This window comes from Salvelinus alpinus, chromosome 32 (assembly GCF_045679555.1).
Source record: "Salvelinus alpinus chromosome 32, SLU_Salpinus.1, whole genome shotgun sequence".
In the NCBI taxonomy this organism is placed as follows: domain Eukaryota; kingdom Metazoa; phylum Chordata; class Actinopteri; order Salmoniformes; family Salmonidae; genus Salvelinus; species Salvelinus alpinus.
In genome coordinates this window covers 20,091,256-20,113,576 of record NC_092117.1, presented here as the reverse complement: position 1 = coordinate 20,113,576, position 22,321 = coordinate 20,091,256, and the positions used below count along the sequence as shown (strand labels likewise).

The 22,321-nt window shown below is 44.7% G+C and overlaps 2 protein-coding genes across 6 annotated transcripts in view; both read right to left on the bottom strand.

Moving 5' to 3' along the window:
- LOC139562142 (C-terminal-binding protein 2-like) overlaps window positions 1–22,321 on the bottom strand; it is a 95,625-nt gene that overhangs the window by 46,457 nt on the left and 26,847 nt on the right. For all 5 annotated transcript variants that reach the window (XR_011672310.1, XM_071379531.1, XM_071379535.1 and 2 more), the window contains exon 2: window positions 21,115–21,288. Coding sequence is in view for 4 of the 5 variants with exons in the window: in XM_071379531.1 (XP_071235632.1) it covers window positions 21,115–21,172 (58 nt within the window). In the remaining variant the exon portion in view is untranslated. The remainder of the gene's footprint in view (window positions 1–21,114; window positions 21,289–22,321) is intronic.
- On the bottom strand, window positions 1,263–4,566 carry LOC139562153 (YLP motif-containing protein 1-like). Its single transcript, XM_071379555.1, has 2 exons — window positions 2,197–4,566; window positions 1,263–1,372 (listed from the first exon to the last, which is right to left on the bottom strand). The coding sequence occupies exons 1-2, from the start codon at window positions 4,193–4,195 to the stop codon at window positions 1,263–1,265; spliced, it is 2,109 nt and encodes a 702-aa protein (XP_071235656.1). The 5' UTR covers window positions 4,196–4,566.

The following is a 22,321-nucleotide window of genomic DNA, read 5'->3' as shown; positions in this document are numbered from 1 at the left end:
CAACACACAATTAAGGAATATGCTTTCAGAGAGGCTTTGCAGGCCGTCCATTAACAGATGAAATTACCATTGCAACAAATGTCAGCCTCATGCACATGAATTTGTTGTGCTGAGCGTGTTTAACTTGAGCTAGTGTCATGGCTGCAGATTTTTACAGCAGAGAAAGCTAGCTAAACAGAAGGGGTCCTTTTGACATGAACAGAAGAAGCACCATACTTTTTCCTGAGACTAGACAGCTTTCATAAATCCATTTGTTCTCACACTGTAGTGGAGCTGTCATAGCCCATGGCTCCAGAACTGGGGGAATCCATGGATGCCAGCCTAGTCCAGAGAGAACTGAGTGAATCTGTGGATTAGCAGTGTTGTAAAAGGAGGATCTACAGGATTAAACCCTCTCTCTTCTCATTACAGTCACTCAGAGAAAAGACACAATTGTTGATCGGCACATTCAGTTGATTTCAGCAGCACAGCTAGGATGCCAACCAACCGGTAGAAATAAAACAGGCACAGCTCACAGCAGCTATCTCTTCATATTCATTTTTAATCAAACAGCTTTGATGATGAATCACACTTGTTGAAATCATAGCCTGTGCTGGTAATTTCTCACATCTTCCACATTTCTGTATCACCAACATTATTAGAGAGATACATTTAACAATGTAGTTCATTTGAACATTCTCCACATAATTCCTTTTCATTCCCTACAATGGTCACTGCTGCACCTGAACAGGTCAAAGTGTATGCAACACAACACCCAGCCTACTGCTCCAGACCACTCCAATGTATCTCATTACCATGATGCAACAAGACCGTCATGTTTACTACAGTAGGGGCCGGGGGGAGAGGTGGTGCGTGGCCATTACGGCTCTCCTCTACATTGCAGAGAGATATTTGCTGAAATAAAACGATAAGCAGGATGATGCTGTAAACTGCGACCACTCTTACACAACCCACCAGCCCACCAACCCACCAGCCCACCAACCCACCAGGCCTGTAGATTATGGCAGATTTAACAAGTTTGCCCTTGCACTGTGTGGACAAGCTCCAAATGCCTTCGGATGAGGTGAAGGGAATACAGCTCCTAAGCAAAAACTCACTCACACAGACAGACAGACAGACAGACACACACCACACGCACACATGCACGCATAAACTCATGGCTCCAATTCTCCCACTGTCTCCCACGTTTAACAGTGACCATGAAATACTGCCCACCCAGATTGGTTGGACAAAGACAGCTACAGACATGGAATGTTTATGCTTCAAAAGCAGCGTTGCTGCTGACGACAGCACACACCGTACCACATCACCCAGTCCTTACCCCACTCCCACACTCCACCTTGGTCATCAAAACCATTGCGTGTGACAAATACTAGCATGAAACAATACAGACGACAGCAAGAGTCGTAAAGTGTGCAAAGATGGCTGACAGTTGACACGTGAGAGTCTAAAACACATCACTCAGAAAGAGGAGTATTCTCAGAGCTTTTCAACAGGCACTCTGACTATAGATAACTAGGGCATGGGTTAAAGCCAGTCATACCCCCCCCCCCAAAAAAAACACAGAATATGGATATAACTCAAGCTATTCACATAAAATATGGTAGCCTTTATATGAAACATCAAGTTGAGATGCTTATCCATTGTCAATACAATACACATCCACAGGTTAGCAACAGGCTGAGCTGCACACAGCCAACAGACTCAAATTATGTGAAAGCAGCAAAGAGATCAATTCATCTCAATCCACCGGAAAAGTATCTACAACACTTGAACGTTGAGTGGGAACCAGATAAATGGCCCATTTCAGCTCTTGGTTTAAGAGCACTGCAAAACAGTATCCTGTATTCGATTCATGCCAAATAGGTGTCATAAAGTGAGCAGTGTCGTAGCCTCACATATTCAACTATTATTTGAGAAAGGGCTTATCCACATGTCAAGGCTATCCTGACAAGGAAGGGTATAAAAGAATGAATCGTATTGAAAAACCACAATACCTAATTGTTGTCTTAGCTACAGTACAGAGTGAATGATTATATAACCAAAGCCCTCATTTCAAATAGAAAAAACGCAATAACTGCAACAAGAATGCAATGAAGAATGGCTCCTTTAGTAACCAATGAATGCATTACAGCCAAGAGACTAGGGGAGCGAAGGAAGAGGAGGGAATGCAGAAGGGATAAAAGTGTGCTTTACTTGTATCTGGTGATGCCATGGTGGAGACGATGACAGGTGGGCCGGTACGGCGGCTAAGCTTCTGGTTGGCGGCCATAGCACTCTGGCTCTGCATGGTGGTACCCACGGGCATCATGGCGCCATCAGACGGGGTGCCCCCAGCCTTGCGCATCATCTGAGGGCTGAGGTGGGGGCTGTGCATGGGCGACATGGGTTGCAGGCTGCGGTCCCGCTTCATCAGCTCCATGGGCACTGTGTAGTTGGTGGAGTATGCCTTCGGGGCCTGCTGAGGTGGCGGCAGGGCAGGCATGGACACTGGCATCTGCTGTTGTTGCATGGCTTGCATTGCAGCCCCTGACATCTGCTGGTGCTGGGGCATGGCAGCCATCATCTGTATGCCCGGATGCATAGGGACACCCGGGTGTTGGGAGTATGCAGACACGTGCCGGGACTGGACAGGGACCATGGCGCCACTGTAGGGCCCCGGGGTACGAGGTCCTGGGTAGCCCTGGGTGGTTTCTAGGAGGTGCTGAGAGGGAGCGCTGTTGGGCCTCCTGGCTATGGCCTCGGCCATTGCGGGGGAGATGGTCTGCATGACACCAGGGGTCTGTGGTGGCATCAGCCGTGGATCCATGCCCATTGCCATGGCCTGCTGATGATGTTGGTGCTGCTGTTGCTGCTGCTGTTGGAGGTACATGTCAGAGCGGTGGCTGAAACTGTTGGAGCGGCCCCGCATGGGGGCCTGTTGCTGGGTCGTGGGTGTAGGCTCCAAGGGCCTCTTGACACTGATGGCTACCCGCGACAGCACCCGCGCCTGCCCTAAATTGGGAGCCACAGAGCGCACGTCATTCTCTTCCATGACTGCCAGCATACCGGTTGTGTCAAAGCCCTGCTGGATGAGTGAGGAGATGGTACTCTCTGAGAGACCCTCATTGCGAAGCAGAGCCAGGAACTCTGGGTCGGCGTTCCTCTTTGGGTCTGCAGGCGTCTGGGGGGCTGTGGGAGGTGGAGGGGGGAGGGCTACAGGGGCTGGTGGGGGAGGAAGAGGGGCAAGAGCAGGGGCGGCGAGAGGAGGGTTGGGGTTGTAGACCTGCATGTTGGTCTGTGGAGGCTGTTGTTGTACTCCGTAGGGCGAGGTGCAATCCTGCCTCATCATCATACCTCGCTGTTGCATGCTCCCGTCCAGTCCCTGAGTGTTAGGGTCCACCACCAGGCAGGTGGCTGCGGGCTGCTGCTGCCGATTGTCCAGCGGACGGCCGTTGATGTCGGTGTAGACCGGCTGTCCAGCTAGAGGGGGTGGCTCAGATGCGTACCGAGGCGAAGATGGTTGTTCCATCCCATAGTGAGCAGGAGAGCGCTGGCCATCTGGCATCATCTTGGCAGCGGCAGCTACAGCTGCAGGCTGACTGTAAACCTGGTTCATGCCATGGGCAGTTGGCGGAGGAGGGGGAGGAGGAAGAGGAGAAGCCGATGATGGACCCGGAGGTCCGGGCCTCCCTCCCTGTCCCTGGTCCCATGGCAGCCGTCCCACTGGGTTCATCCCATAGTGGGACGGGGATCTGTTGAGCGGGTGAGGCTGTGGCTGCTGCTCCACCCGGTAGAAGCCCCGTGGATCCTCCGGTGGTCGGGGAGCCATAGCAGGGTCATGGGGATAATATTCCTGTGAGACGACGGATCCTTGGTGACTATGAGCCATGGTTGGACGGTCGTAGTGGTTTAGCTCAGGGACTGAGCCCTTTCTCATTTCCCGGGGATCAGCAGCGTAGCCCTGCTGGCTGTACAGAGAGTCCTGGTAGGAGTAGGGGTCTCGTTTCAGATCCAGGTCAGGAGGGCGCACCCCAGGGGGTGGCTCGTAGTAACCTCCTCTGTCTCCCCTGTAAGACAGCGAGTTCCGTCGGCCCACAATCCTGCCTTGGTGGTCGTAAACGCTTTCTCCCCCGGCCCACTGCCCCTCATTCCCCCCCAGGGTGTCCCAACTGTGGGAGCGACCGATATTCAACTGCTTGCTGGTGACGAGCATTGGAGAGAAAAAAACAGAAGACAGCTTTACAGAGGAAAAAAAACAAGCAGGAGTAGTTGGTGTTTTCTTTCAAGTGTTCAGTTACACTTTACATCAAGAGTGGAAATGAAGGAGGGAGGACGGAGGAGGAGGAGAAAGAGATGAAGCAGTGGGGTGTATCGTTTCACCTGATATCCAGCTGTAAGGTTTTTGGCTCTCCTGAGGTCCTTGCTATCAGGTAGCTCCCCCTTGACAGGCAATCCTTGAATAATTAATCTCTGGAAATATTATTGCTGGTGGTGAGAAGGGATAGAGGACACCACACACACATACTGTGCAACTGTTGCAAAGGCAGCAGCAGCTACTCCACTGAACCACAATGACAGGGTCCGTGCTTGTGCTGGCCACCAACTGTGTAGGCTACCCGACACGGTGAGAGGAGGAAAAAACTAGAAAGGAGGGAATATTAGAGGGGGTGGGATGGGAGAGGGTCGTAGGCAGGGGCTTGTAATAATCCAGTAGGGTTTTATCCTTCCCCTACTCTGGGACACTTTAGTCGCTCTGGCGATTGCTATGAGGGATTACCGTCTATATAAAGCCTGATTAATTCCACTGCCCATCGTGACGTCACGTGAACCAGATAAAACATATCTCTGATTATTCTGCCCATTTACGAGGGGGCACACCTTCATCCACATCCGTTGCCCGGGACACTTACCTTGGACTGATCACTTGATTGGGTCGTCAATGAGTTGCAGGGCCGGCTGGGTCTCGTTCATTGAGCAAGAGGAGATTCACACCACACCGCTAGTATCCCTCAGGGAGGGGGAAGGCAGGCAGGCGGGTAATTGAAATGAATACAGATCTCACTGCTGTCTCATGTGCTGTCAGGAAACTAATCTGTTGCCAGTGCCGACGCTGCCAGAGTGACCACGCAACTGCTGTGAAACTCGCCCAAAATGTCACTTACGCCTCTGTAGCCTCCTGTCACACTGTCCCCCCTCACTGAGAGGACCTGATAATTGTCACGAGAGGACCGGGACTCTGAGAAACAGAAACCATGGGTGGACATGGGAAACAGACTGGTAAAAATATTCACACTTTGAAAAGATTATTAGAACAACATATTGTCTGCCACTCACAAAAATTAAAATAAATGATTAATTGCCCTTGAGAAATAAGCATGAAAGAAACTGACAAAAGCAAGGCATTCTGCCTTGAGCGAGAAATGCACCCACGGATTGTCCTCAAAGCACAATTTACATGTACAATTGTGGAACTAAAGCCATTTTTTCCCAACCACATTCTATCTACCTGCTGTTACCACAGCACTCCACCCAAAGCCTTGCTGATCCACTTTACAGAGCAAAGGGGGGAGAAAGCATTTTTGTCACCACACATGCAATCCCTAAGCAATCCCTCAAACCCTCTGAGTCCGTCCTATCCTCACAGTCCCTTGTGATACCTTGTCCTTAGGCTTACTGTACCTACCTGCCTGGCCAGCTGACACTTGATCCCTGTTGGAGAGCTTCCCTGTTAACTGTTGTGCCAGAAAGGACGCCTTCATTTTCATTAACCCTGTCCTGGGATCAGTGCCGGGGCCTCATGTTTTCTGTTGTTATGACAGCTAGGGGACCCTCTCAAATAACCAACCACGTTGACAAATTATACTAGAGTTTACCCTACATTTGCTTTTTATACAATCGTGAAGACCCAGATTGGACACTGGACTGCAGTGGTGGATCATGATTTTGTTCGTTAATCAGTGTTGCGTAATTAGGGAGATAAGAGATTGCACTGGACAGGAAGTAAGTGGAAAAGCTGAAGCGCCCACTGCTATTGCATTATGGGTTGAGAGGAAAAAGGGGATTATCGTTGACAGTGGAATTGACTTCAGACCAACTTAGTTTGTGTTTTTTTTATTTTTTTTATACTAGTTGCAGGAAACTATAGTTGACAGAAGGAAATAAGGCAAGTGAGATGGGGAGAGAGGGAAATGGATGGATGAGAGAGCGAGAGACGGAAGGCAGCTTGGGGGCACTGATATTAAAATGAGAGCGAGTTTCTCAATTCGGTTTCATGCTTGAAAGATTATCACGGTGAAAAGTAAACTAATTAAGTCTTTAGGGACTTTGGGGAAACCAAAAGGCCTGCACATATGTAGAAGCACGCAGTTATCTATAATAAAGAAACCCTACGTAGCATATGCCTTGTGGGAATAGGGTTAAGTTAACTTTGCAAAACATGAATATTGGTCACTGGAAACCATTGCATTGTCCTGCCACCAACAAACCCTGTGTGTACGTACAACCTGTGTTTCAACACCATCAGAGAAAACCTAAAAAGTCCCCTCTTACTGATTTCCTTCTGTGATCTGGTTCCCTAGAGAGAGAGTGCTAGCCTAGACCACACATCTTTATCAAATAGATCTAGATAGAGAATGTGTTCTGGGTGTGTAGATCTAATCCTACAGGAGCAACGAGGCAAAGACACTGTCGACAAACCAAGGATGAAGTATCCCTATTCCCTCTACACCTGAGTATATACATTACATTAAAGGCATAGTTCACCCACATGACTAAATCACATGTTGGTGTCCTTACCCTGTCAGCAGTCTATGGACAAGGTATGACCACAATACATGCTTTGGTTTTGTTTTCCCTTGCACTTTTTCAAATGTTAACTTTTGAATTGGATTTGTGCCCCAAATGCTAAAAAGTTAGCATTTGAAACAGTGGCCAGTTAAACAAAACCAAAGCATGGATTCCTGTCAGCCCTTGTCCATAGACTGCTTATAGGGTAAGGTAACCAATAAGTCATTTTGTAATTTGGGTGAACTATCCTTTCAAACCTGAGATCCACAGAGCCACTGGTCGCATTTGTTATTGTTTTGTTTTTGAAACAGGGTAGAGGAGTACAAAAATATATATCATAGTACGTACTCTGCTGTTCTATCGCACTTGCAATGACGTGGCAGTTTCACCGCCTCAGATTCCAACTTTAAAACGCAGTGTGACATTCAAATGCACAGACTTGTGGAGGTACGTACACTATTATGCGAGAGAAGACATAAAAGTGAGCCACTTGTACAAACCCAGTATTATCCGCTACAAGTGGAAGGTAAAACAAAAGAAATTAATACCAAGCAGAAATACCTCAGTCACGACATACAGTACGTGTAGGTAGCACAATATTTCTTGGTACACCTTGGTATTGTAACTGCTACTCTCATTGTTCTGCCACATGAACAGTACAGGGGTTCCTATTCAACAGGCTGTCATTGGTGGCTGCATGTTTCACATCTGTGAAAGACACCATTAATCAGAGTATCTAATCTCTCCAAGGCCACTCACACGGATGCCTATGTTTAATAAGCCCCCTACATCTCATTGTCACTCATACCCCAGCACCCTGCCTCGATATGAATAATGCATCTTAGTCAGACAGACGGGGGGAGGGTATGCATGCCACGTGTGTGTGTGTGTGTGTGTGTGTGTGTGTGTGTGCACGTGTGTGTAAACTCACATGTGATGAGCTCATTTGTACTCAGTGCACAGCAAGCGTGCGTGACCCTGGATCTGTTCTGAGCCTTTGACCCTGTTCAAGGCAGCACCTCTCCGTGTCTTCTGACATGTTACAGTGACAGCGCTTCGGTAACGTCCCATTACGCTAAGACACGCCACCGCTGTAGCCAGCCTTGTTCAGACATGAATACTGACTCTACCAGACATAAAAAACCAACTGCCTCAATATTCATCCACAGCGGTTTACTCATTGCATGATTAGAATATTAAACACACATGAGTTGGGGTAGTAGGCACACTGTAGGTGAGAGGTAGAATAGGGATTCAATTACATGTTGTTCAACCAATGTTGTTTAGATTTGGCACGGCTTGACCTCAATGCATATTGTAAGTTGCTATGTGACTCCAATAGCAATACTATGACTACCTTGTTTAGTGCTGTGGCGTCATGACATTTTGTCAGACGGTTATTGACATGCAAAAGACTGCCGGTCTCGCGGTAATTGACCGTAAATTAACAAACAAGCTGCTGATGCACACCTTCGGAACATCTATATTTTAACAAGTTAAATAAATACATGTAATATACACCATAACAATACATTCATTATTTATTTTAGGTAGCTATAAAGAAACATGATATGAAGAAAATGTATTTCAGAAGAACAGAATATGAGTTTGCCTACCGTATGTTATCTGGCTATGCTCCATGCCATAGGCTGTAGGCTTGTTCATTTAGCAGACAAGATATGCTTATAAGTCCCGTGACATTATTTTATATTACATGATTTTATAGTAAGAAGAATATAATTTCACTTAGCTGAATAAAATAGAAAGGGTATTTTTCCCATTTTGGAGTAAGTGCGCATACGAAGGTTGAACATAAAAGTGATCCCTTGAAACAGGTCCTATAGGCTACACTAGATTTAGAGTTATTTGGCAACTTTAGTTGTTAATGATACAAACCTTAGAATGTCTTAGAAATCAAAATATATATGGGCTGCATGATAGGCTATTGATGATGTGAGTCACTTGAGCTCAGTTCCTTGCCTCGGGCTGCACACACTGTTCTCTAATCAAGTGATCATATTATCACCCATCAGACTATTCTCAATTTCATATTATCTTTACTAATACGCTACATTTGTTTCGATTTAGAATGGACCATTATCAAATGGGCAGGAACAGGGGCAGGGGGAAAATACATTACATCTGCCTATACACTGGAATATCGAATGGAGGCAGCTTTCCTGCCTGTTTGTTCGGGTAGGCCACTTACTTCACTCCACACATCAACCACTGTTTGAGGAGCATGCAGCATCTCACTGCTCGACAGGGGACATTCCGTCCAAACTCAGTTTGCCAAGGGCTCCCCAAAAGGGAAGGGGTCTGAATACTTCCCGATTGCAATGTATACAGTATAAGCCTATGGATCTGTATCAGCTCTAATATGTGTTTGGGTGTTTAGAACGAATCATCACCGTAGAAAGCGCTGTCCATTTCCTTGTTAGGCTTTGAAACAACATCCACAATGACCATGTTTTCCACTCAGTTTCAACCTGTTGTTGAACATCTTTCTTCAAATTGATCAATCACATTGAGGTGAGTTTTAAAAACACTATACTGTTTGATGATAAGTGTTTGATGTGATTTTTGATTGCATTGATATCGGAGTGGTTAGAAGAACAATAGAGCCTAGAGTACCAGGCCACTAGCGAGTTGGGTACTACCAAAGCATGTCCCGAGTGCATATAAGGAGATTACCGTGACACAACAGTCACGTGGGATTTTACTGCGTGGAATTTTACTGCAGTCATGACTCATGACTGACCGGTAGGGCAGTAACATGCTGACCACACCACTCGTGTTACAGGCACGAGCGTTGCAAAACAAACTGCTCACGAGCATCTGTGTAGCCAGGCGCTAAAATAGAACTTGGTTCTATTTGTGACGCTTCACACGCTGCAAGTCCCACCTCTGCCATCTCCTCATTGGTTTTTAGGAGCATATACCCACGTACCATCTCCTCATTGGTTTTTAGGAGCATATACCCACATGGGTGATTAAAAGATTAACTGAGGTCCACACTCCAGTCCAGTTGGTGGTGGTAATGCACCTTAAAGTTGGTTGCCAACCGCCATATAAAGTCAGAAGAAAAAGACTGAAGGAGATATTACTAAAAACTAACTAGGTTTCCCCTTATCTGTGGATTAATTGTAGGGAACACACAATTTTGTGTGACTCAAAATGGGTCAAAATTCTACAAAGATCCAGGAAAAAAGGACCTTGTGCATTTCAGGTAAAATAACATCCCAATGTTTGTATCCCAGGACAAATTAGCCAGTAACAGCAAGCTAGCTAGCCAAATGGCCATGAATGTTTCACGTGTTTCGACCTGTCCCTAAATGAATATGGTTGGTTTAGATTTTGTTTTGATATTTCAATCTGCGTATCCTGATCGCGTCTGGTGTGGATGGACAAAATCAACATGCACTCGATGGCGCATGCGCATGCCCGGTCTACCCAGCATGTAATACCGTCACCGCAACAGTCCTACTTAGAACTGAATCCAATGGATATTGATCAGATTATAACAGAGAATGTAGATACTCTCAGTAATTTCGGTTAGTCTTAGCTACAGTAATATCATATTAGTTACTATGTTATTAATGTTTCAACAACATGTCTCCAAGATTCCTACAGTGCTCAGAGAGGGGCAGCTTATGTTGCAGAAAGAGAAACAGAAACTCTAAACCTGATGGTAATGATTTCCTCTCTGTCAGGCTTGTTACACGGGGAGCATCTCAATGGCATTTTCTTGACTCCTTGCTTCCTCTTCCTCGACCGCTTCTCAAAAGCTCACGTGTCTTTCTGTGGTACTACTCAGCACACAGACCCCCTTGCACACTTAAAAAAATATATATTTTGTGAATCAGCTAATGATTGTTGAAACATGGTTCAAGTTCAATGTCTAATTTCACAGATAAATGCTTATTATATTGAAAGGTAAAACACTGCCATTAATACAAAGAACGAAAAGTGTTTGTCACACAATTTTGGAGAAGTAAAATGTTATTAGAATGTAGTAAAATGTTACATTCCCATGACGCCCAAAAGACGGTTCTAGTTTAGGAGGTCATACTTAAGTGTAAAATAATAATATGCACACAAACTAAAGAAGACCATTTCAGTATTTTCTTAACTTAAAATCCTCACCAAGACACGCAGACAGTCCAGACAGATAATACATTGCACAAGAGTAGTATAGGCTATTTTAAGAAATTTAAGAGAATGAATGCAAATGTGTGCTGCTAATGAACAATACCTAGGCCCAATTGATTACCAATGGATGGCTTCGCTAGTCCAGTAATTGAATTGCAAGTCGTTCATATGCTAATAATCCAAATATTCTGCTTAAAAAGATCTTGCACTGCTACACTCAGCATTCATAATTCTTAGAGGAGGCTACACCTACAGATGGGAACGACAGACCTCAAATATGTCCTTCTGGAAGTGGACAGAATATGATGCTCTTGAATGCCGAGGTCGCCTAACCCTCACCTGATGGGGTTATCTCCAAGTTATCTGGAGAACACAACCATATCCTGAACAATTCTCGGATTCGGATCCAAAAGGTGATGATGAATAGCCTGAAGGAGAGAAGCCTGGAGACCCAGGAAGGACCGTTGTACACACGGCTTTCCTGTGTCTATTTGGGGAGAAAATACATTCTTTAAAACGAAAACACCTTGTAGAAACTAGATAACAGGCCAGATACACACTGAGTATACAAAATATTAAGAACACCTTCCTATAAATATAAATATTATGGACTCCACAAGGTGTTGAAAGCGTTCCACAGGGATGCTGGACCATGTTGACTCCAATTCTTCCCACAGTTGTGTTAAGTTGGCTGGATGTCCTCTGGGTGGTGGACCATTCTTGATACACACGGGAAACTGTTGAGCGTGAAAAACCCAGCAGTGTTGCAATTCTTGACTAAGTGAAACCGGTGCGCCTGGCACCTTGTAAGGGGTGCGTATCTGGTACAGGGAAGTCAGACGCAGGAGAGCAGAACTTGATAATAGCCGGAGCAGTTTAATAGTAAAACCAACGGCATAAGAAATACAAAGTATGGGCACAATAACCCGACACGCACCAGTCAAACAAAATGTGCACTTACAATAAACAATACCACACAAAGACATGGGGGGAATAGAGGGTTAAATACACAACACATAATGAGGGAAATGAGAACCAGGTGTGTGGGAAAACGAGACAAAACAAATGGAAAATTAAAAATGGATCGGCGATGGCTAGAAGACCGGCGACATCGATTAATTCCTAAATAAACTCATTTTACAACAAACATTTGTGGGGATTCTTAACATGTATGTGAGAAGAAACACATATAAATATATATATATATATATTCACAGTACCAGTCAAAAGTTTGGACACACCTACTCATTCAAGGGTTTTTCTTTATTTTGACTATTTTCTATATTGTAGAATAATAGTGAAGACATCAAAACTATGAAATAACACATATGGAATCATGTTAAACAAATCAAAATATGTTTAGATTATTTGAAGTAGCCACCTTCTGCCTTGATGACAGCACACTCCTGGCATTCTCTCAACCTGCTTTATTTGATTTATTTTACCTTCATTTAACTAGGCAAGTCAGTTAAGAACAAATTCTTATTTACAATGACGGCCTACCCTGGATGATGCTGCACCAATTGTGCGCCGCTCTATGGGACTCCCATTCACAGCCGGATGTGATACAGCCTGCAAACTGCAACTGCGAACCAGCAACTGTAGTGGCGCTTCTTGCACTGAGATGCTGTGCCTTAGACCGCTGCGCCACTCAGGAGCTTCACCTGGAAGGAGTTTCCACATATGCTGAGCACTTGTTGGCTACTTTCCCTTCACTCTGCGGTCCAACTCATCCCAAACCATCTCAATTGGGTTGAGGTCGGGTCATCTGATGCAGCACTCCATCACTCTCCTTCTTGGTCAAATAGCCCTTACACAGCCTGGAGGTGTGTTGGGTCATTGTCCTGTTGAAAAACAAATGATAATCCCAATAAACGCAAACCTGATGGAATGGCGTATCGCTGCAGAATGCTGTGGTAGCCATGCTGGTTAAGTGTGCCTTAATTCTAAATAAATCACTGACAGTGTCACCAGCAAAGCACTCCCACACCATCACACTTCCTCCGCCATGCTTCACGGTGGGAACCACACATGAGGAGATCATCCATTCACCTACTCTGCGTCTCACAAAGACACGACGGTTGGAACCAACAATCTCAAATTTGGACTCATCAGACCAAAGGACAGATATCCATTGTCCACTGCTCGTGTATCTTGGCCCAAGCAAGTCTCTTCTTATTATTAGTGTTCTTTAGTAGTGGTTTCTTTACAGCAATTCGACCATGAAGGCCTGATTCACGCAGTCCCCTCTGAACAGTTGATGTTGAGATGTGTCTGTTACTTGAACTCTGTGAAGCATTTATTTGGGCTGCAATTTCTGAGGCTATTAACTCTAATGAACTTATCCTCTGCAGCAGAGGTAACTCTGAGTCTTCCATTCCTGTGGCGGTCCTCATGAGAGACAGTTTCATCATAGCGCTTGATGGTTTTTGCGACTGCACTTGAAGAAACTTTCAAAGTCCTTGAAATTTTCCGGATTGACCGACCTTCATGTCTTAAAGTAATGATGAACAGTAATTTCTCTTTGCTTATTTGAGCTGTTCTTGCCATAATATGGACTTGATCTTTTACCAAATAGGGCTATCTTCTGTATACAAACCCTACCTTGTCACAACACAACTGATTGGCCCAAACGCATTAAGAAGGACAGTAATTCCACAAATTTACTTTTAACAAGGCACACCTGTTGAAATGCATTCCAGGTGACTACCTCATGAATCTGGTTGAGAGAATGCCAAGAGTGTGCAAAGCTGTCATCTAGGCAAAAGGTGGCTACTTCGAAGAATCTCAAATATATATATTTGTTTAACACTTTTTTGGTTACTACATGATTCCATATGTGTTATTTCATAGTTGTGATGTCTTCACTATTATTCTATAATGTAGAAAATAGTAAAAATAAAGAAAAATCCTGGAATGAGTAGGTGTGTCCAAACTTTTGACTGGTACTGTATATATATATATTTTTATCCAGTCGGATAAACACTCCAAACAGCCTACCCGACCGCTCGGAGGCGTCCGCATGGTCCTAATTCACCCGTTGCCTCATTTTGTATCATATTCCAATGATAAAACTGGGGGGGACAAAAACGCAACTCAACGTATTATAGCCTCATGCGGAGGAAGGAGTTAACTCCTGCAGTGTTCACTGTAAAATATAACGTGCTACAGCGGTGCTTCGTTCTCAAAACCTATTGCATGAGAAAGTCAGAGGTGCCTCCCCTCTGACCCTCTCCTCTAATGACTTTCGTGAAGATGGCGAGGAGAGAGGATGTGAGGAGTCAAGGAAAAGCAATTGAGATTCTCCCACTGTCAGATCCTGCATCCCACAATGCACCTCTCGCCACTGTCACTATCTCCCCTCAGCCCCTCCTCCTTCCAGCCCAAACCAGAACAGACACAGTTATTTTAGAACAGCCTATTGTTTTCTCTTTGCAGTACATGTGACTTGTCTTTATGAGAACTCATTTCCAAGACTTGACCGCTACCACACACACAAGCTAACTCCCATAAATACTGTACGATGCACACACACACACACACACAGTCATCTTTCCTCCAGCCTGGTCACTCAAACGATGTTCCTCCTTCCCTGGGATTTGTGAGATTATGGACACCAGATGAGTTCTTCTCCTCCCCCAACACACAATCCTTCATGCCCCTCTCCATAAGCCCATAAAGGGGCTGTGGGTCTTGGCTGGGAGCCTGGAACAAAACCCGGGGGGGGGGGGGGGGGGGGGGGCAAATATGGTTGCTTGGGATGTTCATAACATGACTGGATGCTAGGCAAAGGGGGGATGGGCGTATCAGGGGCTTGGGCTGCTTACAGTCTGGTACAAGGCTCCCCTATTGGGGAAAAAGCCATCAGGATACCTCTCCTATATTTTCATGGCTGATTGCACAAATACCCCTCACCTCTCCACTGCAACAGCCAACGAATGGTTTACCATCTGCTGTAAATGTGCTGCCATGCATTATCCAGGCAGGTGCTGCAAATTGGTAGTCCATGTTTTAAGTGACCCTCTTACAATGTTTAGACGTTTTGAAACCTTAATTCCTAAATAAACTCATTTTACAACAAACATTTGTGGGGATTCTTAACATGTACATGTATGTGAGAAGAACCACATTCCCCATCTAGTTATTACCATCACCCTCACCTCCTCACCCTCCCCCATCTCTGCTCTCCCCTCACCTTCACACCTTCTGCTTACAACGTCACTTAGGTCTGACTAAATATCGTGGCACTGGGTTCTGGAGTGCTCCCCTGCAGCCGTAGCAGTAGCCAAACCAGAGCATGCTGGGTACACAGATGGAGCAGACAGACGGGACAAGGGGGTGAGGGAGGGGGCGCTGCAGTGTTTGAGAGGTGGGCTGGAGGGGAGGGCGAGGTCGGGCAGCAAGCCACTGCAGCTGGGCCAGGCATAGGATGATGCAGTCACTTATCATACGCAGATGACAACTGATGTCTGACAGAAGACGTTTCTCACTATCTCCTCATTAAAGGTCCATTTTGTAACTTTCATTCCTAAAACATGCTGTTTCTAAACCGAGTAGGTCTCAGTGAATAATTTTAGTTGTTATTCTTGGCTAATGTGTCTGAGTCTACATACTCTTTGGACACTAATCAGACTGAACACAAAAACACTTAGTGTTTCCTTTAGGGGTACGGAGGTTACGGTTAAGCACCCCCCATGGAGGCCTTTATTAAGGCCAAACAGAAGCCCTTCACTTCAGAGAACAGCAATAATGAATCTAGTGTCCACTGCAGGCAAAACACAATTACTACTCATCAGGATCATTAACAATGCAAATCAATAGTCCGATATAAACAGAGATTCTATTGACACGGTTATTCTGAGAACAGAAATGTGGTTCGTTTGGTCTCATTTAGAAAGCTGAGTGATGGAATATTCAATCACACCGTGCCATTATGGTCCGTGGCTGTCATCCTTACAAAGACCAATCTTGTTTTCATTCATCAAATTCATATTGACTATTTCATGCTTCAGTTCCACGATTCTGGTAATAGATTCAAGCAGCTGGTTTGTTTACCTTGTCAAGCTTGTTCTAATTAAGGAAATAAAATGTGCCTGTGCAGAACATTTCTTGCCTCAGACTCTGGTAGGTAATAAAATATTGTCTTAGACCAAGGAAATGCAGTCTATCTTAAAATAGCCATATCAGTATGCTTGAGAAGAACACACTACACATTTAAGTACTTAGCAAGTGTGGTTGTTTGGAATTATGTACAGTGCATGATAGTCTAGAGCGGTTGTAAAAACAAAAATATGTATAATACTTGAGGGTTCATCGTCTCAAAACGTATACTCAAGTATACTCTATCTGCATTACATCACTAATCTACATCATGTTCCTCAAGGCCATGTATGACCCACAGCCTACTTCACATGGTTTTCCATAGCATGTTAATAGGCTGATTCACCCCTCCACAATGTGTAAAGTTCCTCAATAAGCATTATTTACCACACAGTTAGTTTCAGAGCTGCAGTGCAGCAGAACAGGGCCATTATCTCTGGTAGAATGACCTAATTGTCTGTAAACAGAGGAAACACTGCTGTTGCCAAATCAACCAATAGCCACGAAGCAAAACCCCAGTTTTATAAGCACGGCAAATTCTCCAGTGTTAAATCAACACAGAGTGTTAAATGTAACACTGGTCCAGTGTCTATACAGGTCCACACTTTTCATTGTTAAATTAACACACTGCTTAGTGTTAATCCTTATTTGCATATTTCCCAGAGTGCCTTGCCTTTAGTAAATTGTAGAGTTACCACCCATGACTGTATTTGTTAGTGACAGAGACATGGTTGTTGCATTCATCCATTTGCAGGCCTGTGGCCTTCACCAAGTAAGATCCTAAGTGAATATGTTATCATAGAAATGTAATTATTTAACACAATACAACACATATTTAATAAGGCCTTATTTTGTGGGCCTAGTTTACCCTAATACAGTAGCCTGAAATGCAAAATCTGGCCTGCAAGTCACATTATGCTGGCTTGCAAAGTGATTTGTAATTACTATTGGAATCCAGCCAGAGTGGGGATATGCAACATTTGGAATTTTTATTCACCCGCAACCTGCCTTCAGAATGACTGCCGGGTTGGGAAGACTAAGATATGAGACTACCTAAACCATCTAAACTGGAACAACCATTTCAGTAATGGGTGCTATAAGTCTAAGTAATAGATTGGATTAGTTTAATAAAATTTTATGTATATTTGAGTAGCATAACATGAATTAATTAATCAAAAACATACATATTCCAAAAAAATCAACATGCTATGACATATGATAATGATGAGCATGGTTTTGGTTTAACAATGGTTAGTAACACCAACACTGTTTTCTCTTTTAGACCAATGAGTGTTAATTTAACACCTGAATGAACAATAGAAATTACACTGAAAAATCAACACTAGTGAACACTGGCCAATTGGCTGTGTGTGTATTATATCAACCAATAAAGTGAGTTGAAAACATTCTGTTTCCCAGAGTGAAGGGTTAGTGGCTTGGACCGGCCAGGGATGCACATGTGGCTCTCGTTTCTGACTGGCGGGGAGAGATGCATTATGGGGGTTAGAAGACCACCCCCACCCCCGCTTGGCAGAGGAGTGATGCTCTTATTTAAAGATCGCCTCCGTTTTTCTTTGGTCTATTTTATACAGAAAAAGAAACAGGACAGAAAAGTCTTCCTTGTAAAGAATTTCAAATGGCACGTGTTCGGATATTCTAACACAAAGAAGCAAATAGTTTTTTAAAATTATTTTTAATTGCACCTTTATTTAACCAGGTAGGCCAGTTGAGAACAAGTTCTCATTTACAACTGCGATCTGGCCAAGATAAAGCAAAGCAGTGCGACACAAACAACACAGAGTTACACATTGAAAAAACAACCAAACAGTCAATAACACAATAGAAAAGTCTGTATACAGTGTGTTGAAATTAAGTAAGATTAGGGAGGTAAGGCAATAAATAGGCCATCGTGGCAAAATAATTACAATTGAGCAATTAAACACTGGCGTGATAGATGTGCAGAAGATGAATGTACAAGTAGAGATACTGGGGTGCAGAGGAGCATAGTGCAGTACTGTAGTGCTAGGTTCATTTGCCTTTCCCGCCATGCACAAGCACACACATACAAATAAGCATACACATTTACACACACGCAGTGGCTCTTATAAAACAGAAAATGACTGTCAGAGCCTAGCGCACATAATCAATCCCAACGTTTGGTGAAGTGATTCTCTTTATTACAAAGTCTCTACTCAGCAGCAAGCAGCACAGCAATCTGGAAACATCAAACTAGATTTTAAGAGTCTCTTGCCAACCCACTTCCAACCTCCTATACCGACTCTCTTTCTCCCTCCCCCCTTCCTTCCCTCCCACTCTCCTTGGCCAGGCCTGAGGTTCCTTACTTTCTCTCCCAGGCCCTGTAAGACAACCAGCAATGCTGTGGTTTGGAGGGCTGGGCAGGGCCGTTGGTCCCACGGGTCTCTCACACACGCACACGTACACGTACACAGTAAAGGTTGTTAAAGACTATAGGCAGGGCATGGCATGCTGCGGGTCTGGAAAGCTACAGTACAGTAGAGAGGGTGGAAGTGGTGTGTATGTCTACCATGGGAATTGCCAGGGACCTCACAATGCGATATGTTTTACAATACTTAGGTGCCGATACGATATGTATTGCGATTCTCAAGATTCTATATGCATTGTGATTCGATACTGTGATTTTATTGTAATTCGATGTTCCAACCATATGTCTGCTGCAGAGGGACAAGAACGAGCCATGATAAAACGAGCTTTGATCAGTCATGGAAATAAAAGTGTTGAAAACAAATTGGCTCCATATTTAAAAAGAAGGTGGAGAACAAGCTATGAAGGAAAAATACTGGCGTTTTAGTGTAGATACAGCCAAATAGCACAAAAATAATATTGCAATATTGTCACAACGATACTATAGGATATATCGTAAAAAATAATATCCCGATATGTAACTGTATTGATTCCCCCCCCCCCCCCCATCACTAATGAATAATGGTGCCAGTGTGTGGATGTCCCCCCCCCCCCATCACTAATGAATAATGGTGCCAGTGTGTGGATGTTCCCCCCCCCCATCACTAATGAATAATGGTGCCAGTGTGTGGATGTCCCCCCATCACTAATGAATAATGGTGCCAGTGTGTGGATGTCCCCCCCCCCATCACTAATGAATAATGGTGCCAGTGTGTGGATGTTCCCCCCCCATCACTAATGAATAATGGTGCCAGTGTGTGGATGTCCCCCCCCCCCATCACTAATGAATAATGGTGCCAGTGTGTGGATGTTCCCCCCCATCACTAATGAATAATGGTGCCAGTGTGTGGATGTTCCCCCAAAATCTCAGCAAGGCTAAAATATAGTAACACAATCACCAGCCTGAATACCCCTTATGAAGGTACTACAAATTCCTTTCACATGAGGTGGGGAAGTATCAAAGGCTTTCTCTCAATCCCTCTCACCCACACTATCCCAGGGACTCCATTTGGCTCTCCCGGGAAGTTCCACCAGTAGCCTGGAAAACCTCACTCTTAGTGGAAAATGCCTTGTGTTTCGTGACAGATGGATAACTCTGGCTGGATTGAGTCAGTCCTAAAGTTAAACGTGAAAGACAGTCAGGCCCTGCTGTGACTAACCATCTCTCTAATTGACTTGTAGTGTTGCGGTTAACATGAAGGGAGGCAGACAAAAGGTAGAGTGATGTGATGAGTCAGCATAGTGACACATGATGATGACATAGAGGGCTACTTCATGAAGCAGGTTAACTCAGTCCCTCTCTACATTCTGACAATGTTATAGGGCTTAAATACCTGATGGGCTATTCATATACACACATGCAGGCTATATGCACACACACACCCACACACAAAGACAAGTTTATTTTGTGAGCCAAATATGATCTCTGCTGACATGATCTTCTCAGTACAGGAGATTAATCCAGTCACGGCGACTGATATTGTCTCTCAGACAAATAGACAGTGAGAACAGGAGTCAGGACCATTCCTACTGTGACCCTACCCAGCGTGGCCAGGTCCTTTCTAACACAGGGCTGACAGCAGGCTTTACTGCTATAACCTCTGCTGATGGATGGCCTATAGCTAACAGAGAGCCAGAGAGAGAGACAGAGAGTGAGCGAGAGAGAGAGAGAAAGACAGACAGAAAGAGTGAGAGAGCCTCCCGATTGGCGCAGCTGTCTAAGGCACTACATGCTTGAGGTGTCACTACAGACCCGGGTTTGATCCCAGGCTGTGTTACAGCCTGCCGCAACCGGGAGACACATGAGGGGGCACACAATTGGTCCAGCATCGTCCAGGTTAGGGGAGGGTTTGGCCTCCTGGGATTTCCTTGTCCCAACGCGCTCTAGCGACTCCTTGTGGCAGGCCGGGCGCCTGCAAGCTGACTTCGGCTGCCAGCTGTACAGTGTTTCCTCCGACACATTGGTGCGGCTGGCTTCCGGGTTAAGCGAGCAGTGTGTCAAGAAGCAGTGCGGCTTGGCAGGGTCGTGTTTTGGAGGACACATGGCTCTCGACCTTCGCCTCTCTCAAGTCCGTAGGGGAGTTGCAGCGATGGGACAAGACTGTAACTACCAATTGGATATCACGAAATTGGGGAGAAAAAGGGAGAGGAGAGAAAAAGAGATCCTCTTCACAACCACTAGGACTATATGACCTGCACACTACAGCAAATACTTCCTTTAGTCTCTTCCAGTGGAACAGATATGACTCAGGTTGAGAACATCTTTGTCTCAATGTGGGGGTGATTCAGTTTCAGCAGTATGACAGAGGAGGAAACAGAGGAAAAGTAGATAGGAAAAGAGACTTCAAAAAAAGTTCCAATCTAGAACCTAAAAGGGTTCTTCGGCTGTCCCCATAGGAGAACCCTTTGAAGAACCATTTATGTTTCCAGGTAGAACATTTTACATTTACAATTTTACATTTGAATCATTTAGCAGATGCTCTTATCCAGAGCGACTTACAGGAGCAATTAGGGTTAAGTGCCTTGCTCAAGGACACATCGGTAGATTTGCACAGAGGGTTCTACAAAAAGGGTTATCCTATGTGGACAGCGAAAGAACCCGTTTGGAACCCTTTTTCTCCCTAAGTGTACAAAAATAGAAGTGTCTCTTACCTTCACAGATTCTGTCTAGTCGTTGGCGTTTCACTTTGTGTTTGTCGGGCAGAGCCATGTTAGCACTCCTCTCCTCCTATCCTCCTCTGTTCTCTTTTCCTCCTGTCGGCCAATCTTTAGGAAGCTAGCACTCTACCCAGAATTCCCCACGAGGCATGCCAACACACCACACACCTGTAAACACACAGAGGAAAAAGAAAGGTTACACACACCAATCATCATCAGACCCATCCAAAAGACAATCTAACATGTAGACACTAAATGTCAACATCTGTCCTTTACAGAAGTACATTACTGGGGCCAAGATTCCTGCCATCCAGGACCTCTATACCAGGCGGTGTCGGAGGAAGGCCCTAAAAATTGTCAAAGACTCCAGCCACCCTAGACATAGACTGTTCTCTCTGCTACCGCACGGCAAGCGGTACCGAAGCGCCAAGTTTAGGTCCAAGAGGCTTCTAAACAGCTTCTACCTCCAAGCCATAAGACACCTGAACATCTAATCAAATGCCTACCCAGACAATTTGCATCCCCCCCTCCCCTCCTCCTTTACGCTGCTGCTACTCTCTGTTATTATCTATACATAGTCACTTTAATAACTCTAACTACATGTACATATTACCTCAATTACCTCGACTAACCGGTGCCCCCGCACATTGACTCTGTACCGGTACCCCCTGTATAGCCTCACTGTTGTTATTTTACTGCTGCTTTTTAATTAATTGTAACTTTTAAAAGTTTTTTTATAGGTATTTTTCTTAAAACTGCATTGATGGTTAAGTGCTTGTAAGTAAGCATTTCACTGTAAGTTGTATTCTGTTGCATTCAGTGCATGTGACAAATAACATTTGATTTGATTTTTGAGTTGATTTAATGGAACAAGAAATGACAACACAGAGGGAAAAAAAGATTTCCAGAGTTGCTATTCATCTACTATGGCATTGTCACCTTCAAAAATCTTGATCACATTAAGGAACCAAGGGCTGGGGCGAATTTGGGACTATTCTCTTTATTGTAAAGGATAGTACCCCGCAAGGACACATGGTGACCAGTAGAGGGAGTGCTATCTCCGAGCGCTGTGTAAAAATCTGACTGTCACGGCCAGACACCAAAAGCAAACAAAAAAAACAGACACATGCAGATGAGCGGAACATCAATTAACTCTCATTGGTCAGAGATTTCCCTGTTCAGAGACTGATTCCCCTCTAAA

Bases quoted from the DNA above. Each gene is read 5' to 3' on its own strand.
- LOC139562153 (XM_071379555.1), bottom strand. From the start codon at position 4,195: ATGCTCGTCACCAGCAAGCAGTTGAATATCGGTCGCTCCCACAGTTGG. The intron at 1,373-2,196 runs GTAAAGCACACT...GTTTCATGCTAG, and splicing joins CATGGCATCACCAGATACAA to TATTTGTCACACGCAATGGT.